The sequence below is a fragment of the Oncorhynchus tshawytscha genome, linkage group LG30 (genome assembly GCF_018296145.1).
Source record: "Oncorhynchus tshawytscha isolate Ot180627B linkage group LG30, Otsh_v2.0, whole genome shotgun sequence".
In the NCBI taxonomy this organism is placed as follows: domain Eukaryota; kingdom Metazoa; phylum Chordata; class Actinopteri; order Salmoniformes; family Salmonidae; genus Oncorhynchus; species Oncorhynchus tshawytscha.
The window spans coordinates 1,276,873-1,299,239 of record NC_056458.1 but is presented as its reverse complement, the minus strand read 5'-3'; the positions used below and the strand labels follow the sequence as shown (position 1 = coordinate 1,299,239).

The 22,367-nt window shown below is 43.7% G+C and overlaps 1 protein-coding gene across 1 annotated transcript in view; it reads right to left on the bottom strand.

Moving 5' to 3' along the window:
- LOC112229028 (A disintegrin and metalloproteinase with thrombospondin motifs 2-like) overlaps positions 1 to 19,295 on the bottom strand; it is a 53,082-nt gene extending 33,787 nt beyond the window's left edge. Inside the window, exons 1-2 of the mRNA XM_042309656.1 lie at positions 19,184 to 19,295; positions 17,482 to 17,906 (exon numbers count right to left, since the gene is read on the bottom strand). Coding sequence (XP_042165590.1) covers positions 17,482 to 17,906; positions 19,184 to 19,268 — 510 coding nt within the window. The 5' untranslated portion in view covers positions 19,269 to 19,295. The remainder of the gene's footprint in view (positions 1 to 17,481; positions 17,907 to 19,183) is intronic.
- Positions 19,296 to 22,367: the final 3,072 nt, after the last annotated feature.

Genomic DNA, 22,367 nt, shown 5'->3' with positions numbered 1-22,367 from the left:
TCAATTTCCCCCCAAAAGATGACTGCGTTTTCATCTTTTGAGCTTCGATAGTAATGAAATTTCTGCAGCCTACTGAATCACTTTTTAAAGCTACTCTTTACAGGCCTCCTGCGCCATATACAGTGTTCCTCACTGAGTTCCCTGAATTCCTATCGGACCTTGTAGTCGTGGCAGATAATATTCAAATTTTTGGTGACTTTAATATTCACATGGAAGGGTCCACAGACCCACTCCAAAAGGCTTTCGGAGCCATCATCGACTCAGTGGGATTTGTCCAACATGTCTCCGGACCTACTGACTGCCACAGTCATACTCTGGACCTAGTTTTGTCCTGTGGAATAAATATTATGGATCTTAATGTTTTTTCACATAATCCTGGACTATCGGACCACCAATTTATTACGTTTGCAATCACAACAAATAATCTGCTTAGACCCCAACCAAGGATCATAAAAATCTGTGCTATGAATTCCCGGACAACCCAAAGATTCCTAGATGCCCTTCCAGACTCCCTCCACCTACCCAAGGACGTCGGAGTACAAAAATTGTTTCACCACCTAACTGAGGAACTAGATTTAACCTTGAGTAATACCCTAGATGCAGTCTGACCCCTAATTTTTCATAAGAAATTAGCTTCCTGGTATACAGAATATACCTGAGCCCTGAAGCAAGCTTACAGAAAATTGGAACGGAAATGGCGCTCCACCAAACTGTAAGTCTTCCAACTAGCTTGCAAAGACAGTACCGGACAACATCGATGAGCCCTCACTGCTGCTCAATCATCCTATTTTTCCAGAACAATCGCAAAGCTAACTAAAAAGCATTCCCCAAGAGAGGATGGCTTTCACTTCAGCAGTGATAAATTCATGAACTTCTTTGACAAAAAGATCATGATCATTAGAAAGCGAATTACAGACTCCTCTTTTAAATCTGCATATTTTTACCAAAGCTCAGCTGTCCTGAGTCTGCACAACACTGCCAGGACCTAGTATCAAGGGAGAGATTCAAGTTTTTTAATCCTATATCTCTTGACACATTCATGAAAAGAGTAATGGCCTCTAAACCTTCAAGCTGCATACTGGACCCTATTCCAACTAAACTACTGAAAGAGCTGCTTCCTGTGCTTGGCCCTCCTATGTTGAACATAATAAACGGCTCTCTATCCACCGGATGTGTACCAAACTCACTAAAAGTGGCAGTAATAAAGCCTCTCTTGAGAAAGCCAAACCTTGACCCAGAAAATATAAAAACTATCGCCCTATATCGAATCGAGATTGGTCGCCCGGGAGACCCGTTGTTCAAAAGGCTCTAATAAGGAAGCCACGGCAACAGCAGCAGTCAGAGGTTAACTCCTGTCTCTGAGGCAGTCCTTCTGTACATACCATAACTGCAGTGTTCACGGATCACTGTTCAGTGTGTATGTGTGTGTTTGACTCTGAGTGCCTGCATGCGTATTTTCAGGGACGGCAATATACCAGGCCTAAAACAACAAAACATTTCCAATAAGACAACAAACTTATCTTGGGTACAGGGGACTTCGCTTTTTGATTCAGTCAAAAATAAATAAACAATTCCAAGTGAAGATGAGAGCTAATTCCATTTAACTGAGAAGGGCAGGTTTGAACTATTTTCAAACCAGAGACAAAAGCTGAGAAGTCAGGAGAGAAGAGGTAGGGAGAGAGGGGGCAGGAAAATGAATTAATACCGAGGTAGTCATGTCTGTAGGGAGAAGGGAGAGGAGAACATAGCCTGCCTGACATGTTCCAAATAAGAGGCAGGCAGAGCAGAGCTCTCACTCAGGCTGACTTTGCCGTGCTGCCTTGCCATTCAGATCCAGACAGCTGTCTGTCTGTCTGTCAGTCTGAACAGGGGTGGAAGCACCTGAGCACTACCTTAGCTCTCAAAATGGACAGCTTTGTGTGCAATTACAGATACTGTATACTGCAGCTAAGCACATCTCTAAGAGGTAATGGAAGGTTTTATAGGGTTGACAATAGTACTATTATCCAGTTGATATGAATGGACGAGCCCTTGTAATAACTACAGCCCTGTAGCCCTTTGCACTCACATCCCTGTCATCCCGTATATGTCTTGAAAATGGCAGATTTGGTCACTGATAAGTGCCTCAAATGGAATGCAGTGACTGTATAGTAACATACTGTATATGACTCCAGAGGTCATATAAAGTGCTTTCGAAAAGTATTCAAACCCCTTGACTTTTTCCACATTTTGTTACGTTACAGCCTTATTCCAAAATTTATTAAATTGTTATTTTTTCCTCATCAATCTACATACAATACCCTATAATGACAAACCAAAAACAGTTTAGAAATGTTTGCAAATTTATAAAACAAATTACAATCTGAAATATTGCATTTAAAATAGTATTCAGTAGTTTTACTCAGTACTTTGTTGAAGCACCGTTGGCAGCGATTACAGCCTCAAGTCTTCTTAGGTATGATGCTATAAGCTTGGCACACCTATATTCGGGGAGTTTCTCCCACTCTTTTCTGCAGATCCATTCAAGCTCTGTCGGGTTAAAGGGGAGAGTCGCAGCACAGCTATTTTCAGGTCTCTCCAGAAATGTTCGATCGGGTTCAAGTCTGGGCTCTGGCTGGGCCACTCAAGGACATTGAGAGAATGTGTTGGCTGAGTGCTTATTGTCGTTGTCCTGTTGGAAGGTAAACCTTCACCACAGTCTGAGGTCCTGAGCGCTCCGGAGCAGGTTTTCATTAAGGATCTCTCTGTACTTTGCTCCGTTCACATTTCCCTTGAACCTGACTAGTCTCCCAGTCTCTGCCACTGAAAAACAGCCCCACAGCATTCTGCCACCACCACTCTTCACCGTTGGAATGGTGCCTGGTTTCCTCAAGACGTGACGCTTGGCATTCAGGCTAAAGAGTTCAATCTTGGTTTCATCGGACCAAATAATCTTGTTTCTCATTGTCTGAGAGTCCTTTAGGTGGCTTTAGGCAAACTCCAAGCGGGCTGTCATGTGCCTTTTACTGAGGAGTGGCTTCCATCAGCCTGATTGGTGGAATGCTGCAGAGATGGTTGTCCTTCTGGAAGGTTCTGCCATCTTCAGAGGAACTCTGGAGCTCTGTCAAATCAAATCAAATGTTATTTGTCACATACACATGGTTAGCAGATGTTAATGCGAGTGTAGCGAAATGCTTGTGCTTCTAGTTCCGACAATGCAGTAATAACCAACAAGTAATCTAGCTAACAATTCCAAAACTACTACCTTATATACACAAGTGTAAGGGGATAAAGAATATGTACATAAAGATATATGAGTGAGTACAGAGCGGCATAGGCAAGATACAGTAGATGGTATTGAGTGCAGTATATACATATGAGATGAGTATGTAAACAAAGTGGCATAGTTAAAGTGGCTAGTGATACATGTATTACTTAAAGATGCAGTAGATGATATAGAGTACAGTATATACATATATATATGAGATGAATAATGTAGGGTATGTTAACATTATATTAGGTAGCATTGTTTAAAGTGGCTAGTGATATATTTTACATCATTTCCCATCAATTCCCATTATTAAAGTGGCTGGAGTTGACTCAGTGTGTTGGCAGCAGCCACTCAATGTTAGTGGTGGCTGTTTAACAGTCTGATGGCCTTGAGATAGAAGCTGATTTTCAGTCTCTCGGTCCCAGCTTTGATGCACCTGTACTAACCTCGCCTTCTGGATGATAGCGGGGTGAACAGGCAGTGGCTCGGGTGGTTGTTGTCCTTGATGATCTTTATGGCCTTCCTGTGACATCGGGTGGTGTAGGTGTCCTGGAGGGCAGGTAGTTTGCCCCCGGTGATGCGTTGTGCAGACCTCACTACCCTCTGGAGAGCCTTACGGTTGTGGGCGGAGCAGTTGCCGTACCAGGCGGTAATACAGCCCGACAGGATGCTCTCGATTGTGCATCTGTAGAAGTTTGTGAGTGCTTTTGGTGACAAGCCGAATTTCTTCAGCCTCCTGAGGTTGAAGAGGTGCTGCTGCGCCTTCTTCACGATGCTGTCTGTGTGGGTGGACCAATTCAGTTTGTCTGTGATGTGTACGCCGAGGAACTTAAAACTTACTACCCTCTCCACTACTGTTCCATCAATGTGGATAGGGGGGTGTTCCCTCTGCTGTTTCCTGAAGTCCACAATCATCTCCTTAGTTTTGTTGACGTTGAGTGTGAGGTTATTTTACTGACACCACACTCCGAGGGCCCTCACCTCCTCCCTGTAGGCCGTCTCGTCGTTGTTAGTAATCAAGCCTACCACTGTTGTGTCGTCCGCAAATTTGATGATTGAGTTGGAGGCGTGCATGGCCACGCAGTCGTGGGTGAACAGGGAGTACAGGAGAGGGCTCAGAACGCACCCTTGTGGGGCCCCAGTGTTGAGGATCAGTGGGGTGGAAATGTTGTTGCCTACCCTCACCACCTGGGGGTGGCCCGTCAGGAAGTCCAGTACCCAGTTGCACAGGGCGGGTTCGAGACCCAGGGTCTCGAGCTTGATGACGAGCTTGGAGGGCACTATGGTGTTAAATGCCGAGCTGTAGTCGATGAACAGCATTCTCACATCGGTATTCCTCTTGTCCAGATGGGTTAGTGGACCTATTTGGGCGGTAAGCAAATTGGAGTGGGTCTAGGGTGTCAGGTAGGGTGGAGGTGATATGGTCCTTGACTAGTCTCTCAAAGCACTTCATGATGACGGAAGTGAGTGCTACGGGGCGGTAGTCGTTTAGCTCAGTTACCTTAGCTTTCTTGGGAACAGGAACAATGTTGGCCCTCTTGAAGCATGTGGGAACAACAGACTGGGATAGGGATTGATTGAATATGTCCGTAAACACACCAGCCAGCTGGTCTGCGCATGCTCTGAGGGCGCGGCTGGGGATGCCGTCTGGGCCTGCAGCCTTGCGAGGGTTGACACGTTTAAATGTTTTCCTCACGTCGGCTGCAGTGAAGGAGAGTCCGCATGTTTTAGTTGCGGGCCGTGTCAGTGGCACTGTATTGTCCTCAAAGCGGGCAAAAAAGTTATTTAGTCTGCCTGGGAGCAAGACATCCTGGTCCGTGACTGGGCTGGTTTTCTTTTTGTAATCCGTGTCAGAGTGACCATCAGGTTTTGGTCACCTCCCTGACCAAGGCCCCTCTCCCCCACAAATGCTCAGTTTGGCCGGGCGGCCAGCTCTAGGAAAAGTCTTGGTGGTTCAAAACATCTGCCATTTAAAAATGGTGGATGCCTCTGCGTTCTTGGGGACCTTAAATGCTGCAGTAATATTTTGGTACACGTCCCCAGATCTGTGCCTCGACACAATCCTGTCTCAGAGGTCTGCGGTCAATTCCTTCGACCTCATGGCTTGGTTTTTGCTCTGACATGCACTGTCAACTGTGGGATCTTATATAGACAGGTGTGTACCTTTCCAAATCATGTCCAATCAATTGAATTTACCACAGCTGGACTCCAATCAAGTTGTAGAAACATCTCAAGGATGACCAATGGAAACAGGATGCACCTGAGCTCAATTTTGAGTCTCATAGCAAAGGGTCTGAATACGTATGTAAAGAAGGTTTTTCTGTTTTAATTTTGAATACATTTGCAAAAATAATAAAACAACTGTTTTCGCTTTGTCGTTATGGGGTATTGTGTGAAGATTGATAGGGGGGATTTTATTTTATTTTATACATTTTAGAATAAGGCTGTAACATAACAAAATATGGAAAAAGTACACAATTTTTGAATGACTGCCTCATCTCTGAACCCCACACATACAATTATCTGTAAGGTCCCTCAGTCGAGAAGTGAATTTCAAACAGATTCAACCACAACGACCTGGGAGGTTTTCCATTGCCTCGCAAAGAAGGGCACCTATTGGAAGATGGGTAAAAAAAAGAAGCTAACACTGAATATCCCTTAGAGCATGGTAAAGTTATTAATTACACTTTGGATGATGTATCAGAGACTGAAAAACAGCTTCATTCTCAAGGCCATCAGACAGTTAAATAGTCATCACTAGCTGGCCTCCGCCAAGTACCCTGCCCTGAACTGTCACTAGCCAGCTACCACCTGGTTACTCAACCCTGCACCTTAGATGCTGCTGCCTATGTACATAGACATGGAACACTGGTCACTTGGACACTGGTCATTTTAATAACGTTTACATACTGTTTTACCCACTTCATATGCGTATACTGTATTCTAGTCAAGTCATAGCCCATTTAACTACTGCTATACATATGCTATTATATCCTACGTATTCTTCAGATATACTACATATTCTATCCATATACTGTCCATAATGTCTATACATCCCATCATATATATATATATATATATATATATATATAAAACAGTGGAGAACAGCGTCAAACACATGGACACCATGTCTGTGGTGTATTTGATATCATTCCACTTATTACGCTCCAGCCATTACCACAAACCTGTCCTCCGTATTTAAGGTGACACCAACCTCCTGTGATATACAGTTGAAGTAGGAAGTTTACATACACTTAGGTTGGAGTCATTAAAACTCATTTTTCAACCACTCCACAAATTTCTTGTTCACAAGCTATAGTTTTGTCAAGTCGGTTAGGACATCTACTTTGTGCAGGACACAAGTCATTTTTCCAACAATAGTTTACCGACAGATTATTTCACTTATAATTCACTGTATCACAATTCCAGTGGGTCAGAAGTTGACATACACTTTGTTGACTGTGCCTTTAAACAGCTTGGAAAACTCCAGAAAATGATGTCATGGCTTTAGAAATTTCTGATAGGCTAATTGACATCATTTGAGTCAATTGGAGGTGTACCTGTGGATGTATTTCAAGGCCTACCTTCAAACTCAGTGCCTCTTTGTTTGACATCATGGGTAATTCAGAAGAAATCAGCCAAGAACTCAAAAAACGAATTGTAGACCTCCACAAGTCTGGTTCAACCTTGGGAGCAATTTCCAAATGCCTGAAGGTACCACGTTCATCTGCACAAACAATAGTATGCAAGAATAAACAACATGGGACCACGCAGCCGTTATACCGCTCAGGAAGGAGATGCGTTCTGTCTCCTAGAGATGAATATACTTTGGTGTGAAAAGTGTAAATCAATCCCAGAACAACAGCAAAGGACCTTGTGAAGATGCTGGAGGAAACAGGTACAAAAGTATCTATATCCACAGTAAAACGAGTCCTGCATCAACATAACCTGAAAGGCCACTCAGCAAGGAAGAAGTCACTGCTCCAAAACAGCCATTAAAAAAGGCAGACTACGGTTTGCAACTGCACATGGGGACAAAGGTCGTACTTTTTGGAGAAATGTACTCTGGTCTGATGAAACAAAAATAGAACTGTTTGGCCATAATGACCATCGTTATGTTTGGAGGAAAAAGGAGGAGGCTTGCAAGCCGAAGAACACCATCTCAACCGTGAAACGCGGAGGTGGCAGCATCATGTTGTGGGGGTGCTTTGCTGCAGGAGGGACTGGTGCACTTCACAAAATAGATGGCTTCATGAGGAGTGAAAATTATGCGGATATATTGAAGCAACATCTCAAGACATCAGTCAGGAAGTTAACGCTTGGTCGCAAATGGGTCTTCCAAATGGACAATGACCCCAAGCATACCTTTGAATTTGTGGCAAAATGGTATTGGTATTGGAGTGGCCATCACAACGCCCTGACCTCAATCCTATAGAAAATTTGTGGGCAGAACTGAAAAAGTGTGTGCTCGAGCAAGGAGGCCTACAAACCTGACTTAGTTACACCAGCTCTGTAAGGAGGAATGGGCCAAAATTCACCCAACTTATTGTGGGAAGCTTGTGGGAGACTACCTGAAACGTTTGACCCAAGGTAAACATTTTAAAGGCAATGCTATCAAATACTAATTGAGTGTATGTAAACTTCTGACCCACTGGGAATGTGATGAAAGAAATACATGCTGAAATATATTATTCTCTCTACTATTATTCTGACATTTCACATTCTTAAAATGAAGTGGTGATCCTAACTGACCTAAGACAGGGACTTCTGGGGGCCCCAGAAGCTTCTGGCTTCTGGGGGCCCCAAACAGGGCTAAGTTATCTCTGCGTCATTGCAAAACATGTAGAATAGTAGTTATAAAACTGGACATTTTCCTCAAACATTATAATGTGTTGAATTGCAGGAAATTAACTTTAAAACATTTTCTCTTTGCCCCATGGAAAAATGTGTTGAATAATAAGAAAAGCTCAGATGCTCAGATGGGGAACCGCAAAACTGCTGTACGCCACTGACGCATGCACACACATTAAACTGTCCTGAATCATCGGGTCAAATCTCACATGTATTGCCTCCACTCTGAACTCTCTTGACTAACATCCACTCCACACTGCAGTTTTCCATTTGGAGACCGCAACTCCTGCAGGGACTGGCCAAGCCAGGTGGCTGAGATCACAACGCATACTGTAACTACAGACAGGACCGGAGGGAACTAATCAAGACCCAACTCCTCTTTTTCATTCCCGCCCGTCACTTTAACATTGCATTTGGATAGAGTCACACTCAACACTTTATCTGTGTGTGCCCTGACACGCTTTCCCTTTGAAATGTTTTCCCTCAGAAACATCTACTGTACGTATCCAGGCCATGCTCCTTTACACCATGACATACATAGACAACTCTAAATGCTAAGGTGTCAGTCATGGATTTCTTCAAGACGTTCCATGTTTTTCTTCTGCATAATTGGACCAAGTATCATGGCCCTGAAAGAAAGCTGACACAGAATCAAACAAAAACAAAACATGGCAAGACATCTCTACGGAGGTCAGCTGTATTCACGTGTATAGACCTGTTCTCCACAGCAGAGGCATTGTGTCTTCCGGTTCAAAGATCCTCTTTACGCTCAAGCTGGGCTTGTTATCTCAACTGTAAATCCTGACAAGAGCGCCAATATGTCACTTTGAAACGGTAATGTAGCACACAGCCTGCTGGACTGGGCACTCAGCCAGGCGGATGAGAGATGGAGAGAGGGAAGGCGGACACTAGACAGACAGACAGTGCGAGACAACGTGCTAGACAGACAGTGTGGTAGACAGACAGGCAGGCCACATGAGCGCTTAGTGGTGGAGGAAGAAGAATGCTTTCTTTCATCCTACAATTAACACTGAGGTTTTCATCCACACTTATATAGAACGAGATCTAAACTCTGGTGAGAGGAAAGGAAATGTGCCTGTGCAGTGGGCTCCTCACTTCTATCATTCAATGCTGCTTCCTCCAGCTTGTAGCAATGGTAAGTGTGGCTTGTGGAATGTTAATGGAATCAACAAATGCCACAGATACTCATAGAGACCAGATCCAGGGGATTCTGGAATGGCCCTAGCCGACAAGTGTGTTCCTCCTTAACCCCTCTCCACTGCCCACTCAGCTCCACAAAAGAGTGTCTCCTATTGGCCCAACCCAGAGAGGGGGGCAACAGATGGCTGCATCCTCTGCCAAGTCCCCAACAACTGTTGGAGGTTATACACAACTGGCATACGGTGAGTATACCAAACATTATGAACACCTTGAGTTGCACCACTACTTTTGTCCTCAGAACAGCCTCAATTTGAAAGTGTTCCACATGGTTGCTGGTCCATGTTGACTCCAATGCTTCCCACAGTTGTGTCAAGTTGGCTGGATGTCCTTTGGGTGGTGGACCATTCTTGATACGCCCATGAAAAACCCAGCAGCGTTGCAGTTCTTGACACAAACCGGTGCATCTGGCACCTACTACTATACCCCGTTCAAAGGCACTTAAATGCCATTGGGTAAGGATGATAAGGATGATTCCTTACCCATTCACCCTTTGAATGGCACACATACACAATCCATGTCTCACTTGTCGCAAGTATTAAAAATGATTCTTTAACCGGTCTCCTCATCTCCCTTCATCTACACAGATTGAAGTGGATTTAACAAGTGACATCATTAAGAGATCATAGTTTCACATGTATCAACCAAGAAACCATCAACATGCAAAATTGCAAAACAGATAGATATCACGTACGCACGCGCACACGCACGCGCGCACACACACACTACACTGACCCCTTGGGACAAATTGCATAAGAGGACGGTTTCCATGACAACTGTCTGTAGCATAGGCCACAACCGATTTTCTCAGGCACCCCCCCAATAATCATTTGGTGGATGTCACTTTCTCCAATTTCAGTTTCCTATAGATACTGCGGCAATGGCAACAGCTTGTGCCTCTGCTGGATGTCTAAAGCGGACACTTGTAGTGCACCTCCTACTCAGTTCTCACTTAGCAGGGGTAGCGGCCTGCTCTGCTCTGGCATGGTGCAGTCTGCTAATGATGATACTCATGCCTGGCCTGCAATACCATGCCATGCAGAGTGATGTGTGGAGACCATAGAGCTGATGATGAGAAGACCTGGGGCCTTAAAACCCGACTCAATAAGTCCCAAATTAAATGTCACTTTTTTTCTGGTTTATTAAATCTTGAAGTGTATAGACGAAAGATGAATTTGCCATTTGGATCACTTCAAAGGGATAGACATGAAGGTTTTATAAATTATTGTTTACAAGCTGCAGGTAAGATTTCTCCAGGAAAATATGACGCATAGGCCTATTGATCATTTCTCTTATGTACCTTCTATCTGTCCCTCTGATCCATCCAGGACTACTGATCCATCCAGGATTGCCCCCCATCCGCGATTGCCCCCCATCTATCATCAGAGTTCATATTGTTAGGTAACCTAAACTGGGACATGCTTAACACCCCAGCCGTCCTACAATCTAAGCTAGATGCCCTCAATCTCACACTAATTATCAAGGAACCTACCAGATACAACCCCAAATCGGTAACCATGGCGACCCTCTTAGATATCATCCTGACCATCTTGCCCTCTAAATACACCTCTGCTGTCTTCAACCAGGATCTCAGCGATCACTGCCTCATTGGCTGCGTGCATAATGGGTCCACGGTCAAACGACCACCCCTCATCACTGTCAAACGCTCCCTAAAACACTTCAGCGAGCAGGCCTTTCTAATCGACCTGGCCCGGGTATCCTGGAAGGATATTGGCCTCATCCCGTCAATAGAGGATGCCTGGTTGCTCTTTAAAAGTGCTTTCCTCACCATCTTAAATAAGCATGCCCTATTAAAAAAATGTAGAACTAAGAACAGATATAGCCCTTGGTTCACCCCATACTTGCCTGCCCTTGACCAGCACAAAAACATCCTGTGGCGTTCTGCAATAGCATCGAATAGTCCCCGCGATATGCAACTTTTCAGGGAACGCAGGAACCAATATTGTCGGAACTAGAAGCACAAGCATTTTGCTACACTCGCATTTACATCTGCTAACCATGTGTATGTGACAAATAAAATTTGATTTGATTTGACTCAGTCAGTCAGGAAAGCTAAGGATAGCTTTCTCAAACATAAATTTGCATCCTGTAGCATTAATTCCAAAATGTTTTGGGACACTGTAAAGTCCATGGAAAATAAGAGCACATCCTCCCAGCTTCCCACTGCACTGAGGCTAGGAAACACTGTCACCACCGATAAATCTACGATAATCAATCATTTCAATAAGCATTTTTCTACGGCTGGCCATGCTTTCCACCTGGCTACCCCTACCCCGGCCAACAGCTCAGCACCCCTCACAGCAACTTGCCCAAGCCTCCCCATTTCTCCTTCACCTAAATCCAGATAGCCGATGTTCTGAAAGAGCTGGAAAATCTGGATCCCTGCAAATCAGCTGAGCTAGACAATCAGGACCCTCTCTTTCTAAAATTATCTGCAAGAATTGTTGCAACCTCTATTACTAGCCTGTTAAACCTCTCTTTTGTATCATCTGAGATCCCCAAAGATTGGAAATCTGCCGCGGTCATCCCCTCTTCAATGGGGGAGACACTCTTGACCCAAACTGTTATAGACCTATATCCATCCTGCCCCGCCTTTCTAAAATCTTCGAAAGCCAAATTAACAAACAGATCACCAACCATTTTGAATCCTACTGTACCTTCTCCACTATGCAATCTGGCTTCCGAGCTGGTCATGGGTTCACCTCAACCACACTCAAGGTCCTAAACGATATCATAACCGCTATCGTTGAAAGACAGTATTGTGCGGCCGTCTTCATTGACCTGGCCAAGGCTATCGACTCTGTCAATCACCGCATTCTTATCGGCAGACTCAACAGCCTTGGTTTCTCAAATGACTGCCTCGCCTGGTTCACCAACTTCTTCTTAGACAGAGTTCAGTGTGTCAAATCGGACAGCCTGTTGTCCAGACCTCTGGCAGTCTCTATGGGGGTGCCACAGGGTTCAATTCTCAGAACTACTCTTTTCTCTGTATATTTCAATGATGTCGCTCTTTGTTACGTTCCCCAGATTATGTGTTGTAGTTTGTGTATTTGCATGTGTTTATTTCAGGAAATGGCTTCCTGAAATCCCTCAAGCAGCTGATTGGTCGACTCCAGGGCTAATTGGAGAGCTGACCCCGCCCCCTCGTCAAGACACAGCTGTCTCCAATTACCCATTCCTTCAGAAGCTATATAAAAGCCAGTGTTCTGTTCAGGAGATCTCTTTTTTTTGTAGAGGATTTTGCTGGAGGTAGATTTGCTAGAGAGATTTGCTGGGAGGTCATTGTAGAGATTTTGCTAGAGGTTGATTTTTCTGGGAGTTCATTGCTGAGAGTTGGTATGTTTTGTGAGTTTGTTGCTCAGATAGAACTTATTTGATGTCCTTTGTCTCTTAGTTTGTTTGTGAAATTGTTTAATATTCTGTTTCATTTGTTCCCAGGGGGGAAGGGGAAGGCACCTAGGGAGTGCTTAGGCAAGAGGCCTGCGGGCATACATATACCCGTAGCATATTCGCTGTCTAGGCACAGTAGGTAAGACTTGGGCGGACCACCCCTTGTATTTTGGTTAGGGCACCAGGTGGTGCTAAATTAGGTAAGTAGTGGGTAGGCAGGTAAGATAGGAGAGGGGGGGGCTTTGAGATTTACTTTCTTTGCTTTGGTTCCGTCCAGCCCCTTTTCCCCATATTACTGTGTAAAGGAATAAAGTCCTTGTAAACGGTACCACATTCTGCTTGTTGTCATTTTTACTCGCACCTACAGTCCATACCTTTTTCGCTTCACAGAGAGTTTAGTTGTAGCAGGGTGTTGCGTTCCCTCTTCATAGAGGCGTGCGTAACATAATGGGGGCTCATCCGAGAAATTCTTACAGAATGTACGATAGTACCCTACCATCCCTAGGAATCTACTTTTCAGCGGCTAGTTAACATTGTGTTTGACGATGTGCCAAATTGTACTGCGTACCTTGACGATGTGGTGATTCATTCGTCTACTTGGTCTGATCATCTCTCCACTTTGAAAAGTGTGTTTCAGCGGTTGGAGAAGGCTTCTTTAACCCTCAATTTGGCCAAGTGTGAGTTTGGGAAGGCTACAGTGACTTACTTAGGGAAACAAGTGGGACGAGGTCAAGTGCGCCCAGTAACTGGCAAAGTGGAAGCAATTGTTGCTTTTCCTGCTCCCACTACTCGCCGCCAGTTGTGCAGATTCCTAGGGATGGTAGGGTACTATCGTACATTCTGTAAGAATTTCTCGACGGTAGTTGCTCCCCTTTCATCTCTGCTTAGTCCCAAGGTACCATTCAAGTGGTCCAAGGACTGTAACTACGCTTTTGAGTCCGCTAAAGCGCTACTTTGTAGTGCCCCAGTGCTTGCCGCCCCCAACTTTGACAAACCTTTTAAGTTGGAGGTAGATGCTAGTATTATGGGGGTGGGTGCGGTTCTCTTACAGGAAGATGAAGACGGAGTGGATCGGCCCGTCAGTTTCTTCTCCCGTAAGTTCAACTCGTGTCAGTCAAGGTACTCTACAATCGAACAAGAGACGCTGGCTTTATTGCTTGCCTTACAGTTCTTTGAGGTATATGTGGGCTCCAGTGCCTTGCCTGTAGTGGTCTTCACAGACCATAATCCGTTGGTGTTCTTGAAACAAATGTACAACCAGAACCGCCGCCTTATGCGGTGGGCTCTGATTGCGCAAAGATATAATGTACAGATAGCTTATGTGAAGGGCTCGGCGAATGTGGTTGCTGACGCTCTATCACGGGTTTACTAACTGGGGATACGTTGGCATTTATTATTGCAAAACTAGGTTTGCAATTTTTGTGGTGGGCGTGTTACGTTCCCCAGATTATGTGTTGTAGTTTGTGTATTTGCATGTGTTTATTTCAGGAAATGGTTTCCTGAAATCCCTCAAGCAGCTGATTGGTCGACTCCAGGGCTAATTGGAGAGCTGACCCCACCCCCTCGTCAAGACACAGCTGTCTCCAATTACCCATTCCTTCAGAAGCTATATAAAAGCCAGTGTTCTGTTCAGGAGTGTTCTGTTCTCTTTTTTTGTAGAGGATTTTGCTGGAGGTAGATTTGCTAGAGAGTCCATACCTTTTTCGCTTCACAGAGAGTTTAGTTGTAGCAGGGTGTTGCGTTCCCTCTTCATAGAGGCGTGCGTAACACTCTTGCTGCTGGTGATTCTCTGATCCACCTCTATGCAGATGACACCATTCTGAATACATCTGGCCCTTCTTTGGACACTGTGTTAACAAACCTCCAGATGAGCTTCAATGCCATACAACACTTCTTCCTTGGCCTCCAACTGCTTTTAAATGCTAGTAAAACCAAATGCATGCTCTTCAATCGATTGCTGCCTGCAATCGCCCGCCTGACTAGCATCACTACTCTGGACGGTTCTGACTTAGAATATGTGGACAACTACAAATACCTAGGTGTCTGGTTAGACTGTAAACTCTCCTTCCAGACTCGCATTAAGCATCTCCAATCCAAAGTTAAATCTAGAATTGGCTTCCTATTTCTCAACAAAGCATCTTTCAGTTATACTGCCAAACATACCCTTGTAAAACTGACTATCCTACCAATCCTTGACTTTGGCGATGTCATTTACAAAATAGCCTCCAACACTCTACTCAGCAAATTGGATGCAGTCTATCACAGTGCCATGCGTTTTGTCACCAAAGCCCCATATACTACCCACCACTGCGAACTGTATACTCTCGTTGGCTGGCCCTCACTACATATTTGTCGCCAAACCCACCGGCTCCAGGTTATCTATAAGTCTTGGCTAGGTAAAGCCCCGTCTTATCTCAGCTCACTGGTCATCATAGCAACTCCCACCCATAGCACGCGCTTCAGCAGGTAAATTTCACTGGTCATTCCCAAAGCCAACACTTCCTTTGGCCGCCTTTCCTTCCAGTTCTCTGCTGCCAATGACTGGAACGAATTGCAAAAATCACTGAAGTTGGAGTCCTTTATCTCCTTCTCTAACTTCAGCTGTGAGAGCAGCTGTACATGTACACAGCCAATCTGTAAATAGCACACCCAACTACCTCATTCCCATATTATTATTTATCCTCTTGCTCTTATGCACCCCAGTATCTCTACTTGTACATCATCATCTGCACATCTGTCACTCCAGTGTTAATGCAAAAGTGTAATTATTTTGCCTGTATGGGCCTATTTATTGCCTTACCTCCCTACTCTTCTACATTTGCACACACTGTACATAGATTTTTCTATTGTGTTACTGACTGTACTTTTGTTTATGTGTAACTCTGTGTTGTTTTTGTCACACTGCTTTGCTTCATCTTGGCCAGGTCGCAGTTATAAATGATAACTTATTCTCAACTGGCCTACCTGGTTAAATCAAGGTGAAATAAAAAAACATAAATAAAACAGCAACACATCAACAATATATACCTAGCTATATCCTCTCAATACAAACTAGACACATAAATGAGAGTTGAGTGATACAGAAATAAACATGTCATTTAGCTGACAAATAAATGTGGTAACAGTTAATAATATTGGCTCCTGGCTGTCAGTCCGTCTGTACGTCTGCCTGAATGTGCGACAGCTGGCGATAGGCCGGGGCACAGATTTGAAAACACTGGTGGGTTTGTCGTTACAAAATTGCTTTGATGTTGCTAGCTTGAGCTTCTGAATGAAAACTGGAATTGTGGGCGATTTTCATTCAGCAAGGGATTGAGAATATTTTCCTAGTGCCACACTTGCTAGTTGGACCATATTTCAGACTTCTCAGCATGACCAGTGCCAGCTGCATGCTGGGCACTATGGATAATAATCACGAAAGCCCGCTCGGTCTACTGGTAAGCTAATTTAGCTGGCTCACAAACAGATAGATCCACACACACATTGCTTGCAAATCTGCATAGCCTACCAGTGGGTGATTAACCTATAGCCAAACAAACCTTCATGCACTTGCAAACTTTGCTGGAGTTGCTAGCTGGCTGAGTGTTTTCATTTAGGACGTGGGGTTTACTATTCCAACTTTTTGATGGCAAATTTATTCAACCCTATAGTTGCTGAGGATCAACTTTTCCAGGCAAGTGTTTGCACTGAAAGAGATCAAGCAGATAACGAAAAAACGCAGATAACGTAAAAGTCAAGGGGTCTGAATACTTTTCGAGAGACTGTATGTGGACCGAGGGATTAAATAGAGAACCTACACTAGTCTGTCACAACACAGACAGTACTCTGAATGGACATGCTCTGGTGCTATGTGCTCCAAGCAGAGAAATGTAACACTCCTCACAGTGAGGAAAGAGTAATACAAGTCACTCACATTCACAGACAGAAACTCACCAAAGAGACTGTCCATGTTTGAATACTGGTCTTTCTCTTGACAGTTGTTTTCTGACACTATAATCTGGACTTGTTTATTGGACAGTTCTGATCATAACACTGCAAGTGTGATTTGTCCAGATGACATGGGGGGTAAAAGAGAGAAAAACACAGTGGTGTGTTTTTAACAAATGGTTTACTTTATTGCTAATTCTAAATTAAGACTTGTCTGAAACCCACCTTGAGAGAGTAATATTCTGCAATGAGTGCTCTGTGTATCTTTAAGATGGGGTGGGGGAATTGGCTAAGCTATTTCATGTCATCATTAAGAGATGTGGTTTTATTCCAGCTGGGTGGCAGGGAAGTAGGAGTGGATAAAGTATCTGTCTGGGATATGAAGCGTAAGCCTCCAGGGACTTACAGCTCCACCGGGCCTCGCTCCCTCCCTCAGCACAGAGACCTGCATACTTTATACTGCCACCCTGCCTGCTGGAGGCCAACCAGCAATGCCAAGCAGGGAAAGAGCAGTTTAAAATGAGATTACGTGTGCTGCTTTTGTTTTTTACAGTCCTATATTTCATGCAGACAATTATGAATAACATCTGCCTACATAAAAAAAAACATCAGTCCTTCTGTGCAGAGATACACAACCACAACAATGTGACAGAGGTTCAACTCTCCAACCTCTCCTGTCTTTTTGGATTACATAAGTCTAGCCACCTTTAATACTATGGGATTGCCCCTTTGTCTATCACCTGTACCTAATAAAGTTCTGCAGGTGCAATATCAGTGTAACAAATATACATGAGGGATACATTTATCAACAGTGCAGCACTTACCAGGCCATCACAGTTGCTGATAGCGACGGATGTGTCCCTGACGTTGGTGACCTCTCCTACATAAAAGCAGTCGCTGTCCCGTAGAGGCTCATAGGTGGTCTCGCTGCCCTCCTCGTGCCACTCCACCTTAGCTCCAGGGACCACCAGCCTGGAGTTGAGGTGCAGGCGCAGGTGGAGCTCCTGGCCGAACACAGTGACATTGTAGAAGAGTGTCTCCCTGTGCCTGGCTGTACCCTCTCCCTCCTCCAGGTCTCCATGGCTGGGGTCTGAGGTGGCCACAGCCTCTCTTTTCCAGCGTCTGTGGGCCTGCTGGTGCTGGCTGTCCAGTTGAGGTGCAGAGACAGCGCCTGAGAGGAACCGGCCCACTGAATCAGTGTTCACAGGCTTAACAACGCCATACTCCCTCAGGACATGCTGCAGAGACTCTGTATACACAGGGAGAGACAGAATCACACATTGATCAATACACACATAATCATGCACAGGAGCACAGATGCACACAAACAGAGTCCCCCCCCCCCATACACACACATGCACAGGCACATGCATGTGTGTGTGTGTGTCTATAGTATCAACAGTGGAGGCTGGTGAGAGAAGCTATAGGAGGACAGGCTCGTTGTAATGGCTGAAGTGGAATAGTGTCAAACATGTGGTTTCAATATGTTTGATGTGTTTGATAACGTTCCATAAGTTCCATTCCAGCCATTACAATGAGCCTATCCTCCTATAGCTCCTCCCACCAGCATCCACTGCTATAGCATAGGTCAAAACGTATGCTGGGTCTAACTTTATAAACACATTATATCATAAAATGTGAATCTATCTCTGACACATTTTACAACCACAACTGACTTTGGTATATTTCCTACCTTATCAATAAACCACAGGCAATAATGAGCATTGACTAATAGGCCTATCAACAACAACAACAAAAACGTCGGTGTGCCCCTGTGTTCACGCCCGTTCGCGCGCAGATGAGCACGCTCGACTCGTCCAAGTTCAGAGCAAACATCAATTTATATGCATGACTGCATCTATTGTCTACTTGCGAGTTGCGACAGTTTTGGTTGGAAGCTGTGACCCAGCACGCATACAAGCACATGTCAAGACCGGGTGATGATTAAAAGCTGTCAATTAGGAAGAATAACTGAGGTCGATATTCATGAAATCAGGTAATTACAAATATCAAATCAAATTGAAGCGTAAAGTTGAATTTAATTCCAACCATTTATTTTACTAGTCAAATGCAATGGCTTATTTGTTGACGGTCGTTGTTAGGTTAACTAAAGCTATAACTGCTATAAACAATACATTTGCTAATTCATACGACTATATATAGATAACGAATTTGAATCAATAGTGCATGATCTATGTACCATTGGAATGTTCTTCAGGTGCTGAAATTGAGCGCACGTAAACTGTGTTTGAATGAAAAAGAAATGTGGAAAAGTTGGTCTTATGCAAAAGAATGGGAAACGTACTGAGACACTGCAAAAAAAACTACCATAGGTACTCAACGATATTTCTGTTTATGTAAAAGGTTATTGAACTTGTATAGGCTACGACATAACCTGTGTGAATTTGACATGCTCCAATATCGAATCGTGATCAGATCATTTTCGCAAGGGTGGTAGCCTACCTAGGTTATAGCCTAAGCTTTACACAATTGTATAAAACGTATAAAACAATCAGTCACACATACCTATGCCATTGGAGATATAAAGTCCATTCGCGTGAATTAAATGCAGTAAAATAATAAAGAATGCAAATCCAGGCGTAACATCCATTGCAGGTATGAAGAAAAAGACCACACATCAGAGAGGCGGACTTTGAGATTCTAGATAATGCGATCTACCAGTCCCTCTCCCCCTCTCTCTCTCTCTCTCTCCCTCTCCCTCTCCCTCTCTCTCTCTCTCTCTCTCTCTCTCTCTCTCTCTCTCTCTCTCTCTCTCTCTCTCTCTCCCCTCTCCCTCTCTCTCCCTCTCTCTCCTCTCTCTCTCTCTCTCACACGTAATAAAGTAATGTTTGGAAATTAAGCCAACTTGGTCTTTGACAGTGTTCACACAGTGACAGCTGAATATCATCTACTCTCTCAATTGCTATTATATCATGTAACATTATCACTTACAGGGAACAGTGACAACAACATAGAGTACATATTTGGCCAGTTTAAATCGATAACGAACTTTACAAGTGGTTATAAGACATATCGGTGTGGGAATCAAGACAGTCCATCACCCTCTGACCTTGAATTTCCCATGGTCTATGGAGCCTTACATAATAATAATAATAATAATAATAATAATAATAATGAATGGCATTTAGCAGACACTTTTTTTCTAAAGCTACTTAGTCATGCTGTGCCTACATGACCACCAATCAAAACAAGATCTTGGTTTTGCAAGTTCCATGCTCTAAAATCCCACAAAAATATGTGCCATCCTATAGTAGAAAAAAGCTACTATAATCTTGTGCCTCTTCTGCTGCCCTCACCTCCTGCAGGTATTTTAGCTATGGCTTCTATAATTTACTGAGCATTTGAGTCCGGCAGCTGTCGAAACATGTATTCAAGACATTACCCAGATCCCTCAACCACTCTTCAAATATGCGACGTCTCACCAAAGCACATAACCCATCTCTTTTTATTACATGCCAGGTCTGCATGTGAAGATGTGGCCACTTCAGCCTTTAAGATATGTACTCCTTTACAATCTCCATCGTGTTATGTGCATGGTAAAATAGGCCTGTGTGGTTCGTTCACCCCTGTTAATAAACTCATTATTTAATTGCATATTACGCAGTGTATTACACAGACAAGTTGATTGATGGTATTTGTAGCCATATTAGCAGGGACATACAGGAACTGCCAAAATAAAGGAAATGCTTGAGTAAATGAGGGATACAAAGTATATTGAAAGCAGGTGCTTGAGTTAATAGGGTTTTGAGCCACCAGAACAGCTTAAATGGCCTTGGATACTACTTCGTGTTGTGTTTTGGGGTTGTGACTAATTGTAGACCTCGGCTGCAGCGCGTGGTCACCCTAGTCTGGTATGTTAATTCTTAACTCAAATGCTTTATACCTTCGGGTAGAAAGGGGCGTTTCCGTCTTGCTGGCACGCTCTCTGGGATCCCTGGGGCGTAGCTAGTTACGAGGCAAGGTATCACAATTTACTATGATCTCGTTAGACATCGTCACAAAAACATTCTCTTTAATCTGGATGTTTTCGAAACAACGTAAAGTATGTAAACATCATATACACATTATGAGAACTCTTCAAGTTACAATGTTTTCATCATAACGTCTTCATTTAACTTTTCATGACATCACAAAATAGACATTCATCTTCCACATTCCATCTCGTCATTACCAGCATTCGGATGAAATATAGTGTCCCCGTGTCCATTGTTTGATGTTCTAGTTTTGGGCTGTTAGCTTTTCATAGAGCACAAAGACATTCCAGTCACCCATGCTAGAGCAGAAATCGTCTACTGCCTTACACAATGGGCGTAAGGTGTCATAAAACCCCCACTGGACAAGCAAGAAGCTTCAAAGATTTTAAGGCAGTGTGACAAACCACTAAAGTTGATTTCCAAACTGTATCAAGGGATGTAGTGGCTTTTCCCGATGACACAAAACATGTCAAACAAAAATGTGAGGAAGACCTGGGCGAAGCTATTGATTAATTAATACAGATACAGTTGAAGTCGGAAGTGGCTTATGCAAGGAACTAATGCCTAGATGTTTTGACGGGTAAGACTATTCAACAGAGAACCATCTACTATATTTTGATCAACATGACATGAGCAATTGATAATGTGGAAAAAAGCTGACACTTGTACATTATCAGTTGCAATTTGTTCAAAGGAATAAGAAATTACTTTAATGATGTGCACAAGTGACTAGATGATTTGGAATTTGTACAAGTAGTATCAAGAATTGCACTTTTGATTTAAGAAATGCACCAAAGCGACTGAGAAAAACTGTAATGTGTTTGAGCAAATCAGTTGTGTTGTGACAAGGTAGAGATGGTATGCAGAAGATAGCCCTATTTGGTGAAAGACCAAGTCCATAATATGGCAAGAACAGCTCAAAGCAAAGAGAAACAACAGTCCATCATTACTTTAAGACATGAAGGTCAGTCAATATGGAAAATGTCAAGAACTTCGAAAGTTTCTTCAAGTGCAGTCGCAAAAACCATCAAGAGCTATGATGAAACTGGCTCTCATGAGGACCACCACAGGAAAGGAAGAAATTGCAGAAATTGCAGCCCAAATAAATGCATCACAGAGTTCAAGTAACAGACACATCTCAACATCAACTGTTTAGAGGAGACTGCGTGAATCAGGACTTCATGGTCAAATTGTTGCAAAGAAACCACTACTAAAGGACACCAATAAGAAGAAGGATGTGTAAGGCTGAGTAAGGGTTATTTGACCAAGAAGGAGAGTGATGGGGTGCTGCATCAGATGACCTGGCCTCCACAATCACCTGACCTCAGCCCAATTGAGATGGTTTGGGATGAATTGGACCGCAGAGTGAAGGTAAAGCAGCCAACAAGTGCTAGGCAAATGTGGGAACTCCTTCAAGACTGTTGGAAAACAGAGCTGGTTGAGAGAATGCCAAGAGTGTGCAAAGCTGTCCTCAAGGGAAAGGGTGGCTACTTTGAAGAATCTAAAATATAAATATATTTTGATTTGTTTTAACACTTCTCACTGCAACCAGTGCTTGTAATCTGGTTCAGGTTATTATTCAACCTACCAGGGTGTTTACAAACACTGCAGGAATAAGATCATCCACATGTATCGATCACATTTGTACTAATACTGTAGGACTTTGTTCTAAAGCTGTATCCGTACCCATTAGATGCAGTGATCACAATATAGTG